General features: G+C 38.2%; 2 protein-coding genes and 1 pseudogene across 2 annotated transcripts; 1 reads left to right on the top strand and 2 right to left on the bottom strand.

The window, feature by feature from the left end:
- The first annotated feature begins 7,383 nt into the window (after positions 1-7,383).
- Positions 7,384-8,587, top strand: LOC126583348 (uncharacterized; annotated as a pseudogene).
- Positions 8,588-9,774: 1,187 nt separating this feature from the next.
- LOC126583347 (aquaporin SIP1-1-like) lies at positions 9,775-10,683 on the bottom strand. The gene has a single exon (XM_050247698.1). The coding sequence runs from the start codon at positions 10,609-10,611 to the stop codon at positions 9,889-9,891; it is 723 nt and encodes a 240-aa protein (XP_050103655.1). The 5' UTR covers positions 10,612-10,683; the 3' UTR covers positions 9,775-9,888.
- A 649-nt stretch (positions 10,684-11,332) lies between these two features.
- On the bottom strand, positions 11,333-17,267 carry LOC126633747 (protein ANTAGONIST OF LIKE HETEROCHROMATIN PROTEIN 1-like). Its single transcript, XM_050304318.1, has 5 exons — positions 17,218-17,267; positions 16,346-16,857; positions 16,023-16,248; positions 15,541-15,926; positions 11,333-11,353 (listed from the first exon to the last, which is right to left on the bottom strand). Exons 2-5 carry the CDS (start codon positions 16,853-16,855, stop codon positions 11,333-11,335), a joined length of 1,143 nt encoding a protein of 380 aa, XP_050160275.1. The 5' UTR covers positions 16,856-16,857; positions 17,218-17,267.
- Between the last annotated feature and the right edge of the window lie 1,311 nt (positions 17,268-18,578).

Genomic DNA, 18,578 nt, shown 5'->3' on the forward strand with positions numbered 1-18,578 from the left:
CGTACAGGTACGCGACGCCAACAGATCCGCCGCTTGATTTGCTGATCTTGGAACCCAAGTCCAGCGACAGTCCTGAAAGGACTCTCCCAAACATTTAGCAATAGCTAAGGTAGGAAAAGCCTCCCATCTGCCCGTCTCTAACGACGCCGTTAAAGCAGAGATGGAATCCTTAGAATCAAATTCCACAATGATACAGCCAAGACCCAAACCCGCGGCAAGCTCACACCCCTTCACCAAAGCCAAAGCCTCCGCAGAAGCAACACTAGGAGCAGAGATATGCTCCCGCCTGGCAGCCACAAAAAGCCCCCCATCTGCCCTGATCACAACCCCAACGAAACCCGACGAAGATGAAGAAGACCAGCTAGCATCAACATTTACCTTAAAGAAATGGAGGAGAGGAGGAGTCCATCTAACTTCTGGACCAACCTGAGGCAGCGCAACAGATGAAGCAAGAACAGGTGCACTCTTCGCTTCAAAAAAGAGTCGGCGGGCAGAGCGAATGGCCATAAGAATTTGATGAGGGTTGAGAGTAACTTGCTGGAACAAAAAATTACAGCGGGCTATCCAAATATGCCAACAGGAAAAAGCAATATAAGAAATAATCTCACTTCGATCCTCCTTTGATCCATAACGACGAGAAGCAACGGAAAGGAACCAATTTAACCAAGAAGAGATTGAAGATCTATCAATTCTGAGATTTAGCATACCTCCAAACCAAATAGGCTCCACCCAAGGACACAACAAGAAAAGGTGCTCCAGAGATTCCTCCTGCATTTGACAAATCGGGCACAGAGGGGATGAAGCCATTTTCCGCACATAGAGATTCTCAAACGTAGCCAAGGCCCCGTGGGCAAGCCTCCACATAAAATGTTTAATTTTTGGAGGAGTTTTTAACCTCCAGATCAGCATCAAAAGCTGCGAATGAAACGTGGACGATGAGGACGCACGGGTAGGCACCGCAGGCTGACGAGAAGATCTAGCCCAATGATATCCAGACCGCACAACATACATTCCATTACGAGTGTGTGGCCAAACAAGACGGTCCTGCTGCAGATCATCGCCAAGTGGGGTTGCTAAAATCGCAGACCTCTCCTCCACCGAAAGAAACGGATGAAGAAAATCAATATTCCACATACGGGGAGAAGTCGACAGAAGAGAAGCAACCCGAGTATCTCTAGTGACAGACACCCGTCCCGGCAGAGGATGACCCAAAGACAGAGAAGGTAACCAACGATCAACCCACACCCGGACAGATCTCCCGTTCATAATTTGCCAGTGCGCCCCATGAAGTAAGAGATTTCTGCCCTCCAAAAGACTATTCCATCCCCAATAAGCCCTACTCCCTTTCTGAGCATCAAGAAACGAGCAATTCGGGAAATATCTGGCCTTAAGCACCTTGGCCCATAACGAATCCGGGTTGTGAATCAATCTCCAACATTGTTTCGCAAGTAACGCATCATTGAAATCAGAAAAATTCCAAAAACCCAAACCCCCATCCTTTTTCGAGAGGCCCAGAGTATGTTTTGATACCCAGTGAGTTTTACGATGATCGCCCACAGAACCCCACCAAAACTCAGCAATTAGAGAGTCTAATTCATGGCAAACAGTCACAGGAAATTTAAAGACACTCATAGGGTACGCCGGAATCGCCTGGACGACCGCTTTGATTAAAACCTCCTTACCCGCAAGAGAAAGGGTATTTGACGCCCACCCATGAAGTTTCTTCAAAATCCGACCTTTAATGAAAGCCAATCCTTGCCTCTTTGATCTACCCCACAAAGCAGGAACCCCAAGATACGTACCCGGATCATCAACAACCTACATCTGGAGAATGTGTCCCAACTCCCTCGACAGCTCAGAAGGAGTATTAGAACTAAAGAACACAGACGATTTCTGAAAGTTAACCGCCTGGCCCGAAGCAGCACAATAATCATCAATAAGCTGGACCAAAGAATAGCAATTTTGCCGATTGGCCTTCAAAAAAAGAAGAGTATCATCAGCAAAGAAGATGTGGGAAATAACTGGGGACTGCAAATTCATCTTAACACCCTCCAAAGCCTGCCGATTAACTGCCCCTTGAAGCATCCGAGAAAGAACATCACTCACAAAAAGGAACAAATAAGGAGATAACGGGTCTCCCTGACGTAGACCTCGAGAGGGGGCAAACTTACGACTCGGGTGCCCATTTAACAAGATCGAAAAAGTAACCGAGGTCACACACCCCATAACCAGCTTGCGCCACCTGGAATGAAAGCCCATTTTCTCCATAACGGCATCTAGAAAATCCCACTCCACCCGATCATACGCCTTTTGCATGTCCAGCTTGATCCCCATCTCAAACCTACTCCTAGCTTTCCTCAGTTTGAGGAAATGAAAAAGCTCGTGGGCAACTCCAATATTATCCTGGATTTGGCGCCCACCAACAAACGCATTCTGCATGGGAGAAATAAGATGCGGCAGCAGCGGCTTTAATCGATTTGTTAACACCTTTGCCAATATCTTATAAGAGAAATTGCATAAGCTAATCGGTCGAAACTGAGAAACCTCTTCCGGGTGGGGAACTTTCGGAATAAGCACCACATGCGTGGCATTTATATTCCCAAGAGAAATCTCATCCGAATCCAACAGACGAACTAATGCATGAACCTCCCTCCTTATAGGCTCCCAAAATTTATGATAAAACACACCCGAAAAACCATCCGGGCCTGGAGCCTTAAAGCCATCCATCCGCATCGCAGCATCACGAATTTCATCATCAGTTATAGGGGCCAATAAATCATTATTCATACTAGCAGACACAGACGACGGAACATGCTCCAACACCGAGCCCCAAGATCTGCTGCCCATAGAGGTAAATAAGTGAATGAAATAGTTATCCACCACTTGCTTTATTCTTTGTGGCCTCTCCTCCCATCTACCATCCTCAGCTTTAAGTTTCAACACCTGATTACGCCTTCTCATTTGCATAGTAGACTGATGAAAGAACTTAGTATTGGCATCCCCGTCCTGTAGCCATTTAATACGTGACCGCTGTTTCCACACACTTTCCTCCTGCGCCAGCAATTGATCAAGCATTCGCGATTTATTATTTATCTCCTCCTCATGGTCTCCCCAGTTCAATTGAAGCTCACCTAACTGACGAGTGAGCTGCTCGATTTCATGCTGCCTCATTTTAAACTTTCTCCTACTCCAACGCTGAAGTTGAGTGCGACAGTCATTGATCCTAGCCGTCCACCTGCCCATAACAGCACCCCCTACAGGTTTTGCCCAACATTGCTCCACCAAATTCAAACACTCAGCCTCCTTAACCCAAACAGATTGAAACCGAAAAGGCCTTTTGCTTGAAGCTCTCTTAGGCTCCCGTTGGATGATCAGAGGGCGCCATGTCATTCTCTTTGAAACAACATCACATGACCCAAATTGGAGTTCGAATCTGTAAGACTTATACTTTGCTGCCGAAGTGCACTTGTCCAAGCAAATCATCGATCTATTTGAAGAAAGTTGAGGCTTCACCATAAAATCAAATATGAGGAGTATTCTAATTACTTATAAACACATGCAAAATAATGAGGGTTTGTCAAGACTAGAGGAATTGAAGATACTAAGTCATGTTACGCAATTATATGCATTGCTAGAGCCTTTGCTCTAGAAAGCCAATGCCGCCCAACGAGCCGGGCAAGGGCCCAGTTAGAGTTGTAGGTGTAGTTTCCACTTTCACTCTCGTGCACACCCTCAAGGGCTAACTCTGCATATAATATTCCTAAGGCACATGCCCTAAGGTTTTTCAGGTTCCTCAATACCTTTATTCCCTCTATTAGAAGTCCACATTACTAAGCTCGGCAAACTAAAATCCCAAAGAATTTGTCGATTGAGTGTACAAATTAACTACGGATCCATTTTCAAGGGGGATTATTTATAAGAAGAAATTGGAATGTTTACTGATATTTGTACAGTTAATTAGTGATTAATTGATTTTCTACGGCAAATGTTGGTTGCAACCCAAGAAAATTCCGATTGAATACACCTCCCTAAGTTAGATACCCCGCACTACAATGTGTTCCGATGGCAATCTCCCAAAAATAACTGAGAAATCAAGAACTTAACCAAATGTTTTAGGAGTTTACATCTTCTGATCTGCTGCATTTATGTACAGTGGGCGTTGTGGCGCGTTGGAGTGGACTAAAACTGGACTACTTTTTTGGATTGCACGGCATGGATTGGACTGCTTTGGGGTTTGGTATGTGTCTTGACAGTGAGAATGAAAGAATGAATGGTTAGTCTGACCCAAGGCCCATCTTCAAGGACTCAACACTCTTAATTAGCATCTCAATACATAGCATGCATTGACTATACACATGCACCATGGGCCATCAACTTTCACAATACACAACCCAACTAGTTTTAGATTTGGTAGTACTTCTTTTTCGAATGCTAGAAGAGATGTCCTCAAGACATTATTGCCCCAACATCGATTCACAAATCCACGTGACTAAACTCGGCAAACTAAAGACCACACGCACGCACTTGTTAACCAACCAATATGGTTTGCAACTTTGCATTCATATTTTTTGGGCATGCCCGCTTGCAGTTTCGTCTTCCTTTTTTGATGTGATATTTTCTTATTTACCTAATTCTTTTAGAATTTTTTTTTAATTTTTTTAATTTTTTTAATTTTTTGACAACTTGTCTTACAAGTTCTTACTTTTTGGGTTTATTTTAGAGAGGTTTGATCCTATGTCCCCTTATTTTTCTTGTATTCTATTTTTCAAGAGAGGTAAGATTTATGCCCCCTCCTTTTTCTTGTATTTTCTTTTTCAAGAAGGATAAGATTTATGTATCTTCTCTTTAATTTCTTGTATTTTATTTTTCTTGCTTTTTTAAGGATAATGTTTATGCTACTCGTATGTAAGTGTAACTTTTTTTTTATATCAATAAAATTTCCTCTAAAAAACTAAAAAGAAAACCACCAAATTATGGGTATGTTTTGTGATGTGGGATTTACTAAATAAAAAGAAACAAAATTATGCATATGATGTCGTCTCAATCTTTGGTAGATTCTCCTCCGCCCTAAAAAGTGAAAAAAACAACAACAACAACAACAACAAAAAAAAAAAAAAAGGAAGAAAAAGTCGAGTGCCTTTAGCTTTTGCCGTTGGGTGCCGAATGCCGATGCCATAATTGAGGTGAGGCAGCAGCCTTCACAAAACACATGGCCAATTGGGTTTGTTCACATGCTCTTCAAAGTCAAGTTGTTATTATTTTTTTACCACTTTGAAGAGTTCTTAGATGTGCTCATGGATGGGAGCCATATAACTCATTTTTTTACACATGAATGAAGACTAAGGATTTGACGGTACTAATTATAGAATTTATACAGTAAAAAAATGTTATTTTCAAGAGATAGATCATGAGATACGTAAATATTATCCATCGAGTTTTAAGCCTCAACAAAAAAAAAAATTTCGAAAAAAATGGGCTGAGAGAACCATGAGGGACATCCTCGAGCCACAAACAGCCATATATCCTAACCCTAATTCAGATTCTGTCATGTGGCCTTTGTCCTTTTTCTTGGAAATTTCTTTTTGAAATTAGTATATGCCAATATGACAGTGTCACAATCCTCTTGGAATGGAGACTATCCTTGTGGGCAGATACAGTCTCTTGCAAAAGAATGAAGGGTCCCAGTTTTTTTTTTTTAAAAAAAGAATGAAGGGTCCCATATACAAACCCTTTCCTTCCTTTTTTTTTAATAGAAAAGTTTAACAATTATAATGGGAATCAAATCACCATATTCCTCACATGTACGGCAATAACTTTGTATATAGCTCAAGTTTTTAAAGCTATTCCGCGATGTCTGAGTATTGTTCTCAAATTCTCATTCAATATCGTTAGAATAACGCAATACAATGACTTTTAATTAAAGTAGTTAAAATTATTTGCTTACACGTTCGAGAATATATGTTTGATTATTTGACAAGTGCGTCATCTAAATGCAATTAAATTACCCAGTAAGTAAGTGATGTTGATCATCTGATACATTATATGATTTTTTTTGTTATTATATATGTTAGTAATCATGCATATGTGCTATGCTTATATAATATATATATATATATATATATATATATATTAAACAGTTGACGACATAATTTTCATTCTTCAAAAGAGGTTGACAGAAATTTTACTCTTAAATTATAGTACAGGTAAAGGTGTCCTGAAACATTATAAGGATCATCAGCTAGCGTGTCCAAAAATATTCCTTATGCTCATGTGTAAAGTAGTGAGAGCTCAAGGTCAAGCTCCATTCAGAGCCAGGTTCAATGAATCTGAAAATATTACCTACTTTTTTTTTGTGCTGATTACTATTTAAACCTTGTTCATGGTCAGATAAGACATCACAAAAGAAGAGAGGGTTTAATATCATAGTCATGTTATATATGATCATGGCCCTTGCTGAAGCTTCTCGGTCTCAAACTGCTGCTGCTTATAACTTCCTCTCCTTCTTCTTCTTCAACCTCTTTCCTTGAGCTCCATGGTAGGTCTCCTCTCTCCTCTCTCCTCTCTCTCTCTCTCTCTCTCTCTCTCTCTCTACACACACACACACACACACACATATGTGTGATTTACATATTGGTTTTTGTCCGTTAGGCGTTAGTGCCCAATCTATATATCTGGATTTTTGTTATTTTCTCTTGTGTTTTATTTGGTCTCGTATTCGGATTGCTCCAATGGAGGAGGAGAATTTGAACAACCAATCAGGGGAATGTTACTTTGATTAGAAAAATAGTGTTTTCTTAGTTTTGTTATATAAATATTATTGGAGGACATTGATCATTAAGGGTTCTGAAAATAATCCTTTGTATTTTCTTGAAACAAAATTAAATTATAGTTGAAGAAAGTTAAGCTTCATTATAAAAATCAATTGGCAATAAGGAAAGTAGTCCAATTACTTAGAAGTATGTGCAAGGTTCATTATTTCGCTGATGTGGGATTGATGCTCTCAACATGCCCCTTTACGGGCTGTGAATTTTCAAGCCTAACACGTGGACAACACAAATTGGTTAATATGGAGCACGTGTGGCCATTGAGCTTCACACGCCGCACAACCTGCTCTATTACCATGTAGAAGTTAAGGTTCCACCCAATTATTTATAAGCACATACAAGATCTTTTTTTTTTCCTGATGTGGAATTGATACTCTGAACAATAGTCTAATTCCGGTTATAAGATTTAATAATACACACATATAATATTTGTTCCTTTTTGCCATTCATTGTATAGTTTGTATAAGATACATTGTTCCAAGGGCTCGTAGAAATTTGACAATGTGATTACTATGCATATCTGGGTTGTTCAGTGGAGCTGAGGATGTCACAGTGTGATTGAATTTGCACAGAATGGTTGCCCCGTTCGATATCTTAAACCCGATTTCTGGTAGCAGAGTTCTTGTTGACGAGGACTTGAATGTGGCTTCATTTCAAGGCTTGGATGGCGTAATTGGCAGCTTACTGATGAAATGGAACCAGCAAATCGCAATCATGGGCTGCCAAGAAATACGGCACCAATATTATTGGAAATGCCTTCAAGTTCAAGACATGGATGTGGCTGCAGTTACTTTGCATTTTCCTCAAGAATTTCTGTCGACTGCAGAATTCAAGCCATGCAATATTATTATGCCACTACTCCTGTTCTGTCATGATGAAAGAGAAGGGGTGTGGTGGCCGGAGGAGGTAAATAAGGCCACGGAGTGTGGGCTAAAGATGGGAGACGTCGAAGTCAAACAAAAGTCAAAGCTCCCCCAATTCAATGAGAGTTTTCTCAAGCTAGAGAGCCCATCTGCACCTTGGCTTGTTTTTCTCTTCACTCTTTGGTACCACATTTGCCAGGTAAGATAGTTCTTGCCCAATACTAATATTACAGCGTAGTTTAAGTACCGCATTTGTGCGCATATAGTCAAGCTCTAAACCAATGTACTCCCTCAACTGTACCCAAATTTAAATTAATTTGTCTGCAGTTTCGATTAGATTAAATAGAATATTGCAGGAATAAAAACACTATAGTTTTAAGTAGTTCATAATTTGGCGTTCTATTTTGTTAATAAAATAGGCTTTGGAAGAATCACGTGTTGAATTGGATGAAGGGCAGATGGTAAGCACTCATGATCGGGCAAGTTCAAGCCAGATGGTTACACCCTCTCCTCCAAAAAGGTCCACGCTGATGACGATGATCTGTTCTTTTTGTTGATGATGATTGACGGTCATGATCAATGCCACATGGATCTTCTGGTATGGAACACTAGGATCTCTCCAACTCCTGGGAGTTTCTAGATTGTTCTACTGAAGAGTTCCCCTTTAAGCAACTTCAAGTCTTTTCTGTTCATGTGTAATAGTGCACTTGATCAGTCTGCCCCTTTTATTTTTCCTAAACTTCGATAAAACAATGGTGGCAGTCCTGGTTTGTAGTTTTGCATTTTATTTGCTTTTGTGAACGACAATAATCTGTTTGATTTTATGCTTTAATTTGCAGATTTTGTATTTCCTATAATTTCCAATATTTAATGAAGCGAGCTAGATGGTTTTCCTTTTGAGTTCTGAACTTCCTAACTTTTTGTATGTTAAACTATATAAAATTTAGGGTGTTAAAAGTTCAACTGATGAACATTTGGGAGTTCAACTTTGTGTAATGTTTAGCCTAAGTTTGGTTCGTGGGAAAACGGGCTTTGAGAATGAGAAATCACTTTGGTTAGTCCATGCTCGGCAGCCCGGAAATAAGTTTCATGTCATATAGGTGTTTCCCTCTTTTCGGAAATTTGGGTACAAACAACAGGGAAGGCGGAATATGAAACCCTCCATTCTACTTCTGTCAATGAGATTGAAGGGAAGCATGCTGCAGCATTGTATTTGTACCACAAATCCTTTTAAATTTATTAATGCCATGAATCAAATTCTGTATGTCTGTAGAGGATTTATCAATCAGAAACGTTTCTGATGTGTAGTTTGGTTCAATAGGCCAAAAAACGACGCAAAGGGATGCAAAGCGAAGGGATCCCGAATCGCTTCTTCTGAAGGAAACCCAGAAGAAATTCAAGTTGATCATGCATAATTCTGTGCTTCCATTCTTAAAGAAACTCTTTGATTTGGAGGTTAAATGTGTATAACTCTGTTTTCTTTCTTTTAAGTGGGAGTTGATGGCTTTTTGAGTTCTGCAGTGTGTCTTTCTAGACAAGTTGCAGATATAGAGAAATTTTATGAAATAAAAAGAGGAGAAAGGAAAAGGGATTGTTTCTTTCCTGATGCCTTCAAATAAAAGGGAAGTGTTTTTGTTTACAACTCTTCTAAACACAAAGGTGAAATACACGAGATCTTTTGACCATTTTAGCCAATTGCCTATTTATTAATGTCGTGAATCAAATGTTTTGTCTTTGTGGTTTCTATTAGTCTTTGAGTTCTAGTTTCTGATGATATAGTTGGGAATTAGTGAAAGATTTGCTTGTGCTCATTCCGTTTGAAATGCAGATGACCAAAAAAGCAATGCTGAAATCACGACCAATTTGACGAGAGATTTCTCAGTGTGTCGTCACACGAGGTGATACACCACGTGTCCCTATATAAATAGTGGGTTATGTGTGTTAAAATGTTAATAACTTAAAAATTAAAATTTTCCACCACTTGCATAAAAACACGTGGTGTACCATCCGTGTTCCCGTCACAACTAAAAATTTCTCCAATTTGACTGCCTTCATAATCATTAAAGCCCAAAACCTGAGTCTTAAAATTCACAATTTTAAATCATTCATTCATAGGAGAAAGGGAAGAGAATCACAAACAGCAAGCCAGCTATCTTGCTATTGAATCGAATATATGCATTAACCTAAAGTTCTTTTCTTCTTCAAGCTTTCTTTTCCTTTGGTACCGGTGGGGGAAACAAAACCCTAAAAGCCGAAGCAGCTACAGTTGCTCCAACAAAGGGGCCAATCCAATAAACCAAGAAAAGCTCCCAACTGTTGTGCCAATTGTTCACATAAGCCCACCCAAAAGCATTGGCCGGGTTCATGGAAGGCCCCGTGTACCCATTTCCGGCAACCACCAATCCGAGCGTCGTGACCGAAAGCATCCATATGTTCACAATTGGATTTCTAGGCCCTCTCATTATAATCACAAGCAAGGCAAAGCAAAGAACACAAGTCATCACCCCCTCAGCTATAACACCAGTATACAAATCCACTTTCAAAGAAGGCCCTTTAAGCATGTGCTTGTACTTTTTTGGCATCACCTGCAAAATTGCCTTGGCACCGCCTACTCCGCCGGCCGCCTGAGCCGGGAACCGAACCGCCATGGAGAGGAGGGAAGTTCCAGGATTGAGGCCGGCGGTGTAGAAACTGACGGTGGTGGAGGGGTTGAAACTGGCACCGCCCAACAACTTGCCAATCAAGCTGAATATTAAAACCACAAGTGTCGAAATTATTGTGGTGATGAAAAGACCTACCAAAGACCTAGCTTGGATGCCAAGAAACGAAGCAATGATGGATGTGAAAACCCCCATGCTGGGTGCACTGAACACCCACATGGATGTCAAAATTGCATCTCCTGCAGCTGCCTTGATCACCCCCATCTTATCTTTCTTTTGCTCCACTGATTTTTCTCTGTTGAATCTGTTTTGTTTTTTACCTGTATATATTGGTGGTGTGTTCCACCGATGCGGGAGAACAACATGTGAACTATAAATGTCAGCCGTCGATTAAACCTAACAAAGCACTTACGTTTAAATCAGATTGATTGGATTGGTAGAGCCTAGTTAGACAGCACTTGTGGGCATCTTACACCAACCACTTGCCTACTTACCAAAATTATTGGAATACACGAGCACAACGTTAACGTTTTTAAATTAAGGGTGAGGTGGTTTAGACAGCATATAAATAATTGACCCAAATGTTTGGATGTTGACAGAATTGTGGACGTATGCAGAGAAAAAGAATATGAATCTTTGATGAAACTGTGCAACCTTAGGAAAATGTGAAGGGAATCTTTCCTCTTTATGGGATTAAAAAAATTAAGATACGTGATTAGATTTAAATCGCAGCTTAGCCGAATTAACTAGAGTAATATATACACTTTTTCTACAGTCAAGTACAGAAAGTCTTTTACGTAATTCACTTTGATTTAATAAGGATTATCGATTGATAATTAAAATGAAAAGAATACTTGCTACAATGACGATAGTGATGCTATGATGCTCTTGGATGCCTGGTAAAATAAGTGAACCCATTGATATAGAAAAGTGACTTTCATATGCATTTTTCTCTTTCTGTACATTCTGTTTATTTATCTCTCGATTATCTTTTAGTTTGTCCAATCTGAAATAGACATCAACATGTGTGTAAAAAGAGAAAAGAATGTGAGAAATCACTCCTCATCGATATAACGGCTATAAACCTCTGTCCTTTAATCAGTATTCTCATTGTATAAATCTATCTTATCATGTACACCATTGGTGCATATTAGCAAAATATTTTATGCATAGTTCTCCCATTTCTTTCGTTACTAATTAGAAAACCCGTAAAATAACCTAATTCTTAACCTAGTAATATTTTCGTCATCATAGATCATGAGAAAATCCAGTGATTATAAATTTGATGTATTCGAGTATAAATTTGATGTAAAACCAAAACGTCGGTTGAACATCGTTGTCATTTGCCTAAGTTTGTTCAATTCGTCGTTGTTTGGCCTTCCTAGCAACAATTCCATCCAGCTTGAGCTTGTATATCCATCTCTGGCCACTCAATTATTTGGGCCACCAAGTTTCAAAATTTCTCGACTTTCTTTTTTTGTCCCATTTTTATTTATTTATTTATAGAATGGAATCGTGACATCACTTTTTCACACAATTTTTAACACATATTTTGTGGCGTTGATTTTGTAATGTATTTTTAGGTTTTCTTCAAAGATTATGTTTACCAAAAATCACCCAAATTTGGCCACTCAATACTACGGTCTCGTGATATTCCTCTTCACTTAGAAGTAAGAGGTCTTAGGTTCGAATCTCATGGATGACGAATTCGATACCAAATTAGGCTACCTATTGTGTGGCTGAGCCGAACCCCACTTTCCCTTAATATAAAAATATCGATATCTCAAAAAAAAAAAAAAAACTCAAATCTGGAACTATATGAACGTTGGATTAAGTGTTTAGGGTTTTTTTTTTTTTTGTAGAACTGTATTTGATGGTTTTCTTTACTACAAATAAATGTCTAAATGGTTTTAGTTTCGTCTAATTTTTTTGTAAGGATGATATATGAATAATGTCCTAAAATATATACGGTTCGAATTGTTAAAATACATTACGGAGCGAACCCTATAAAACTGTGTGTCAAAAGGGAAGTTAAAAAAAATAATGTCATGGATCCACTTTATTTATTTATGTCAATAATTGAAAATATTCTTACCCAAAAGAAAAAAAAAAGAACTATGTGGTCAAGCTTGGTGTTATATTAAATTATTACTCTTTGGAACCAAAGTCTTCCATAGTCAGTAAGATTTGTGGCCCATTAAAAAGCATAATTAAATCTAATTTCCTTGTTTAGCTATTAATTAAATATTTTTAGTCACTTCACCAAATATATATATATATATGTTTAGTCAGAACTATCACCGACAAGGCTCATGCCAATCTAACATACCACAATGATTTTTTTAGTCAAGATCTCTTTTTTTTTTTTTTTTATCTTCAACAAGACATGTTACTCGTGCGTGCAGATGATAAGAACTTATCTACACATAAATGTAATTGTTTGGGTATTTAAAGTCAATCAAGTAATGATATGTGTAAAAATGTGTAATTATTAAATTAGAAAGAAATCAATCAAATTAAAAATAATACGTAATTGACTTGAAATACTATTACATTATCATCTCAAGTGTAAGTAATGTTTCCTCCAAACAGGGAATGTTTTAAGAAAATTGGATGTTATACGACAATTACAAACCACTTGTGCTAAAATAGAAAAATTGACACAAATTTTAACACGAGAAAATATCTCAAATGCCTCTATAATATACAACTTTAAGTTGAGTTCGTCGTCCAAATGCAATATTTTACTTGTCAATCGTATTATTTGTACACAGATGTCCATGTCAATTGAGTCAGCCCTGTTAATTTTTCTATTTCAGCAAAGGGAATTTGTAATCGTCATCAATTTCCCAAATTTTATGTTAGATTTCACCAATCACGCTTAAACAGAAAGCAATCAACCAAGCAAATGACTTTCTTTCTGCATCTCTACGATAATCCCAATACCCTAATCAAGCTCCTTTTATTTTACCAAATAAATAAAAAAATGATTTGTTAAATGTCCTAAAATTTTGAATTTCTTCACGCCAAGAGATTTTTAGTGTGTCACGTCTATTTATTTTTAAGGGGTGTGATATCCACACACCTATTTTTACTTCTCACACATTTTTTTAATTTTCGGCCGTCAGATTAGATGAATTAAAAAAGATCAACAGATATAAATTAACAAAAGATGTGTAAGAAGTAAAAAATGTGTGTGGATAGTACATCCCTATTTTTAATACTAATTATGAGATGCTTGTATTAAAAAAATCGCTAACTTCAAAAATAAAACTTGATTCTACATATATAATGACATGTAAACTATTTAGGGTGCGTTTGTTGCGCCGGACTGTCTCGGACTGGACTAGCTGCCGGGACTAAGCTGGACTGGCTTAGACTGGACTAACTTAGTGAAGCGTTTGGTGTAATGTCGGACTAAGAAGCAGGATAAGAAAAACAGTACTGTTCACCATATTTGTGTTTGCTTAGACTAGGACTACAAATTTTTGCCATTGTGTAATAGAGTAATGCTACAAATCTCATGATATGGGTTAATTGGAGCATATTTTTTCCATGTATATTATGAATCTTAAAAAAAATTGACAATTGTTTTGTTTCTATTACCTGCTAATAGAATTGGGTTTAATTTGCAAATGTAGCTTGGTTTAAACTCTATCACCCAACAGAAGAAAAATAATAGTGCCCAATACATGCAACTTCAACAAATACAAGTACATAAGAAGATCTCCATAATTTAGAAAATCCTAGTTAACATTAGTTAACATTAGCCAAAATAGATCTCCATAATTTACAAAATGGCTAGTTAACATAAGCCAAAATACTAGTGCAAAGCTAAGTTATAAGTCATAACATAAGATTGTATGATTAATAAAATACATCCATGTTAACATTAATAAAATACATCCATGTTAACATTAGCCAAAATCCTCATCCGCTTGCGTTGTCGCTTAAAAGCCTTTGGACGAACACTTTCTTGAGTTCCGGTTTGATTGCCCTGAACACTCCCACATTTTTTGGTTTATCCAAAATAAGAGACAATGCATCAATTTGATCCATAGGAGAGAGACCCATTGCTTCAAGTTCATTAGCTATGTCAGTATGATCTGCAGTACCTTGAACTAAAGCTTCAGTTACCATTTGCATCCTCTTCCCACTTTCAACATAAAAATCTTTCAGTTCACTGATAATTGCCTCGGTTCCATCACTTGAACTTCCCACAGCTCTTTTCCTCTTTCTTTGGCTATTTTCAGATGGGGTGCTTTGTTGGCTTTGTTGGTTCATTGAAGAAACAAAATTTTCACCTCCAATATCACTTTCACCAACATGATCATGACTTTGTTCCTCCACCATTTGAGCAGGGGTTTCGGCTACATTACCCGTAGCCTGATCTTTTCCAAATATATATGCAAATCTATCAAACAGTGGAAAAGGTTTGCTTCTCTATCCATCGGCTTCTTTATTTCTCTAAGATTATATCAACATAGCAAAACTAAAATTTAGCATGCGTAACAAATATAGCAGCAATAATATAACTAATGTATAAATAAAATAGGATATGAACCTGCACATAAGTTTGCCATGAGTCATCACTGTCAACTTCAACGCACTTTTTGACATCATTCCATGCAAATCCACTTGTGTTTATCATGTCAACGACCATACTATATGTTTTTTTCCATTTCTTCAACTTGGACTCAATATGTGGATTTGCCTTTATATTTGAATGAGGACATAAAACATTGACAGCTTTTGCTATTTCAACCAAAGTACCTTGTTTGAAAGCACCGGTGTCACACCGTTGCTTCCGAGCAACAAAATCCTCAAGAACTCCTAGTAATACTTCTTCCTCAAATGCTTCCCATTTACACCTTCTTCCTTTTGGCTCTTGAGTAGCATTCAAAATATTTTCGTTATCCATACCTAAACAAAAAATATTTTAATGAAGGAAAATACCATACAAATAATCAATTTGCATAATATCCAATCAACTTGCATAATATCCAATCAACTTGCATAATATCCAATTAATTTGCATACCATCCAATCATTGTGCTAATATCTAACAAATGCATGATAAAAAGGAATACTAAAATAAAATGTTATCATTAACACATATAGCTAGTTCGGTTGCTGGTTCCTAATTGCTCTCCACTCGTTATACATTTCCTGAGCCATATCATTCCTCTTTACAGTCCATTGGTCAGATGTTTGAACACTACCAACATATTCACCTTCTTCTGTATTTTGTCCATCTTCTATTATTGGCAAATTCTCCATTGGATCTACAGACATCTCTTGCCTAATAAGATTGTGTAGTAGGCAACAAGCGGTAATTATTCGACCTTGTGTCCTTATCGGATAGAAAGATGGACTCCTTAGTATCGACCACCTTCCTTTTAGCAAGCCAAAACAGCGTTCAATTACATTCCTTGCCTTAGAATGCTTCATGTTAAAATATTCTTCCTTATTAGAAGGTGTTCGTCCCTCCCATTCAGATAAATGATAAGGTATTCCTCTATAGGGTGCAAGGAATCCTTCACCATTTGTATAACCACCATCTACAAGGTAATAATAACCTAATGAAAAAAAAAAAACAGACATTATTAGTGTTTTGTAGTTGACAAACAGAACTAGACCTAACTTACAAAGTTGAGACTAAGTAATAGTCTTACCCGCTGGTACCTTAAAACCATTAGGCCTAGTAATTGCATCATGTAGCACTCTAGAGTCTGATGCGGAACCCTCCCACTCCGGAAACACATATATGAACTGCATATCTCCTGAACACACACCTAACACATTAGTTGCGACTCGACCCTTTCTTGTTCGGTATCTTGGTTTGTCAATTTCAGGTACATGCACATCAATGTGTGTTCCATCCAATGCTCCCAAGCAATTCTTAAAAAAAAAAAAAAAAAAATAAATTTTTGTTAATTTATACAAAGGGAATGAAGAGTTAAATCTTAGGGAAAATGAAAAAAAATTCTCATCATACCTTAAAACATTGCCACCTAGGATCTGTAGAATCAATAGGCACAGGCTGAGGGACTTTTAGTAGGATACCTTGTAATCGCAAAATTCCTTGCAATACGCTATTGAAATACCTACTTATAGTCTCTCCCGACCTATAAAATCTACCGACAACACTACGATTCTTAGTATGATGTGCTAATATTTGTAAAGTCATACACACCTGCTCCTCTACAGACACCAAACCATCAGTTTTTACCCTCCCATCTTGACGAAGTAAGTCACATAATATGCCAAAAGTCCTTCTATCCATTCTCAATTCGTTGACACATTCAGTATCAGTATTCCCTATTATACCATTCAGATAACACAAACTAATCTCTCGTCTAATAAGTGAACGGTTAGTCAATGTGGGTCGTTCAACATGTCTCTGTTTGCCACGTAGCATCATCAACACAAGAATCGTACAAATGCAAATTGTCTCCAAATAAGACATCTCTAACAATAAGATCAATAAAAGCTTCATTCGATCCATATCTATCCAAACAAACAAAAAACAAAAAACAAATTAAGGACATTATATATGTAATATTTACTGTTATTAAGGGTGATGGAAATGAAGTGATTATGATACGAAATGAACTAGATCAAAGTAACTAGCGATGTCACAATCCGAGGCATCAAATATACGGGTGGTGTTGGAAAAAAAAAAGTTATCATTAACCCGAGGCAACAAATATACAGGTGGCGTTGAAAAAAAAAAGTTATCATTAACCCGAGGCATCATATTCAAAATGTTCTACTCTTATACATCTATAAACATGTGTCTAAGAACACTAGTATAAGGATTGCTATCATTGCTAGGCATTGCATGTGAAGAGGGAAATTAAAGGACACCTGTAATGCAGTAGCCTTAGCCTTAGCCTTCCGTTTATGCTCCTCTTCTCTGCAACCAACAACCACAAAAAATTGCAATTCAACATCAACCCCACACAATACAAAACATTCACATTGTAATATCATAGTTATAAACCAAGTACACACACACACACTCATGGACAAATGTGCAAAATACACATACATACTCACACTCACACTCACACTAACACACACACACACAGACATACACACTCTCACACACGGACATACACTCACACACACCCTGCATACATACATACACACACACACACACACACACACTGCATACATACATACATACACACACACACACACACACACACTGCATACATACATACACACACACACACACACACACACACTGCATACATACATACATACACACACACACACACACTCACACTGCATACACACACACACACTGCATACATACACACACACACACTGCATACATACACACACACACACACTGCATACACACACACACACTGCATACATACACACACACACACACACTGCATACATACACACACACACACACACTGCATACATACACACACACACACACTGCATACATAGACACACACACACACTGCATACATACACACACACACTGCATACATACACCCACACACACACTGCATACATACACACACACACACACGACATACACACACACACACACACACACACACTGCATACATACACACACACACACTGCATACATACACACACACACACACTGCATACATACACACACACACACACTGCATACACACACACACACTGCATACACACTCACACACATACTCACACGGACATACACACACACACACACTGCATACATACACACACACACTGCATACATACACACACACACTGCATACATACACACGCACACGCACACTGCATACATACACACACACACACACTGCATACATACATACACACACACTGCATACATACACACACTGCATACACACAAACTGCATACATACACACACACACACTGCATACATACACACACACACACACTGCATACACACACACACACACACTGCATACATACACACACACATACACGGCATACATACACACACACACACACTGGTCAGCTGCACACACTGCACTCACACGGACATACACACTCTCACACACTGACATACACTCACACACACCCTGCATACATACACACACACCCTGCATACATACACACACACCCTGCATACACACACACACACACACACACACACACACACACACTGCATACACACACACACTGCATACACACTCACACACATACTCACACGGACATACACACTCTCACACACGGACATACA

The sequence above is a fragment of the Malus sylvestris genome, chromosome 9 (assembly GCF_916048215.2).
Source record: "Malus sylvestris chromosome 9, drMalSylv7.2, whole genome shotgun sequence".
Taxonomy (NCBI): Eukaryota; Viridiplantae; Streptophyta; class Magnoliopsida; order Rosales; family Rosaceae; genus Malus; species Malus sylvestris.

Bases quoted from the DNA above. Each gene is read 5' to 3' on its own strand.
- LOC126633747 (XM_050304318.1), bottom strand. From the start codon at position 16,855: ATGGATCGAATGAAGCTTTTATTGATCTTATTGTTAGAGATGTCTTAT. The intron at 15,927-16,022 runs GTAAGACTATTA...TTTTTTCATTAG, and splicing joins TGGTTTTAAGGTACCAGCGG to GTTATTATTACCTTGTAGAT. The intron at 11,354-15,540 runs GTAAAGAGGAAT...TGTCTATTTCAG, and splicing joins AAACATCTGACCAATGGACT to ATTGGACAAACTAAAAGATA.
- LOC126583347 (XM_050247698.1), bottom strand. From the start codon at position 10,611: ATGGGGGTGATCAAGGCAGCTGCAGGAGATGCAATTTTGACATCCATG.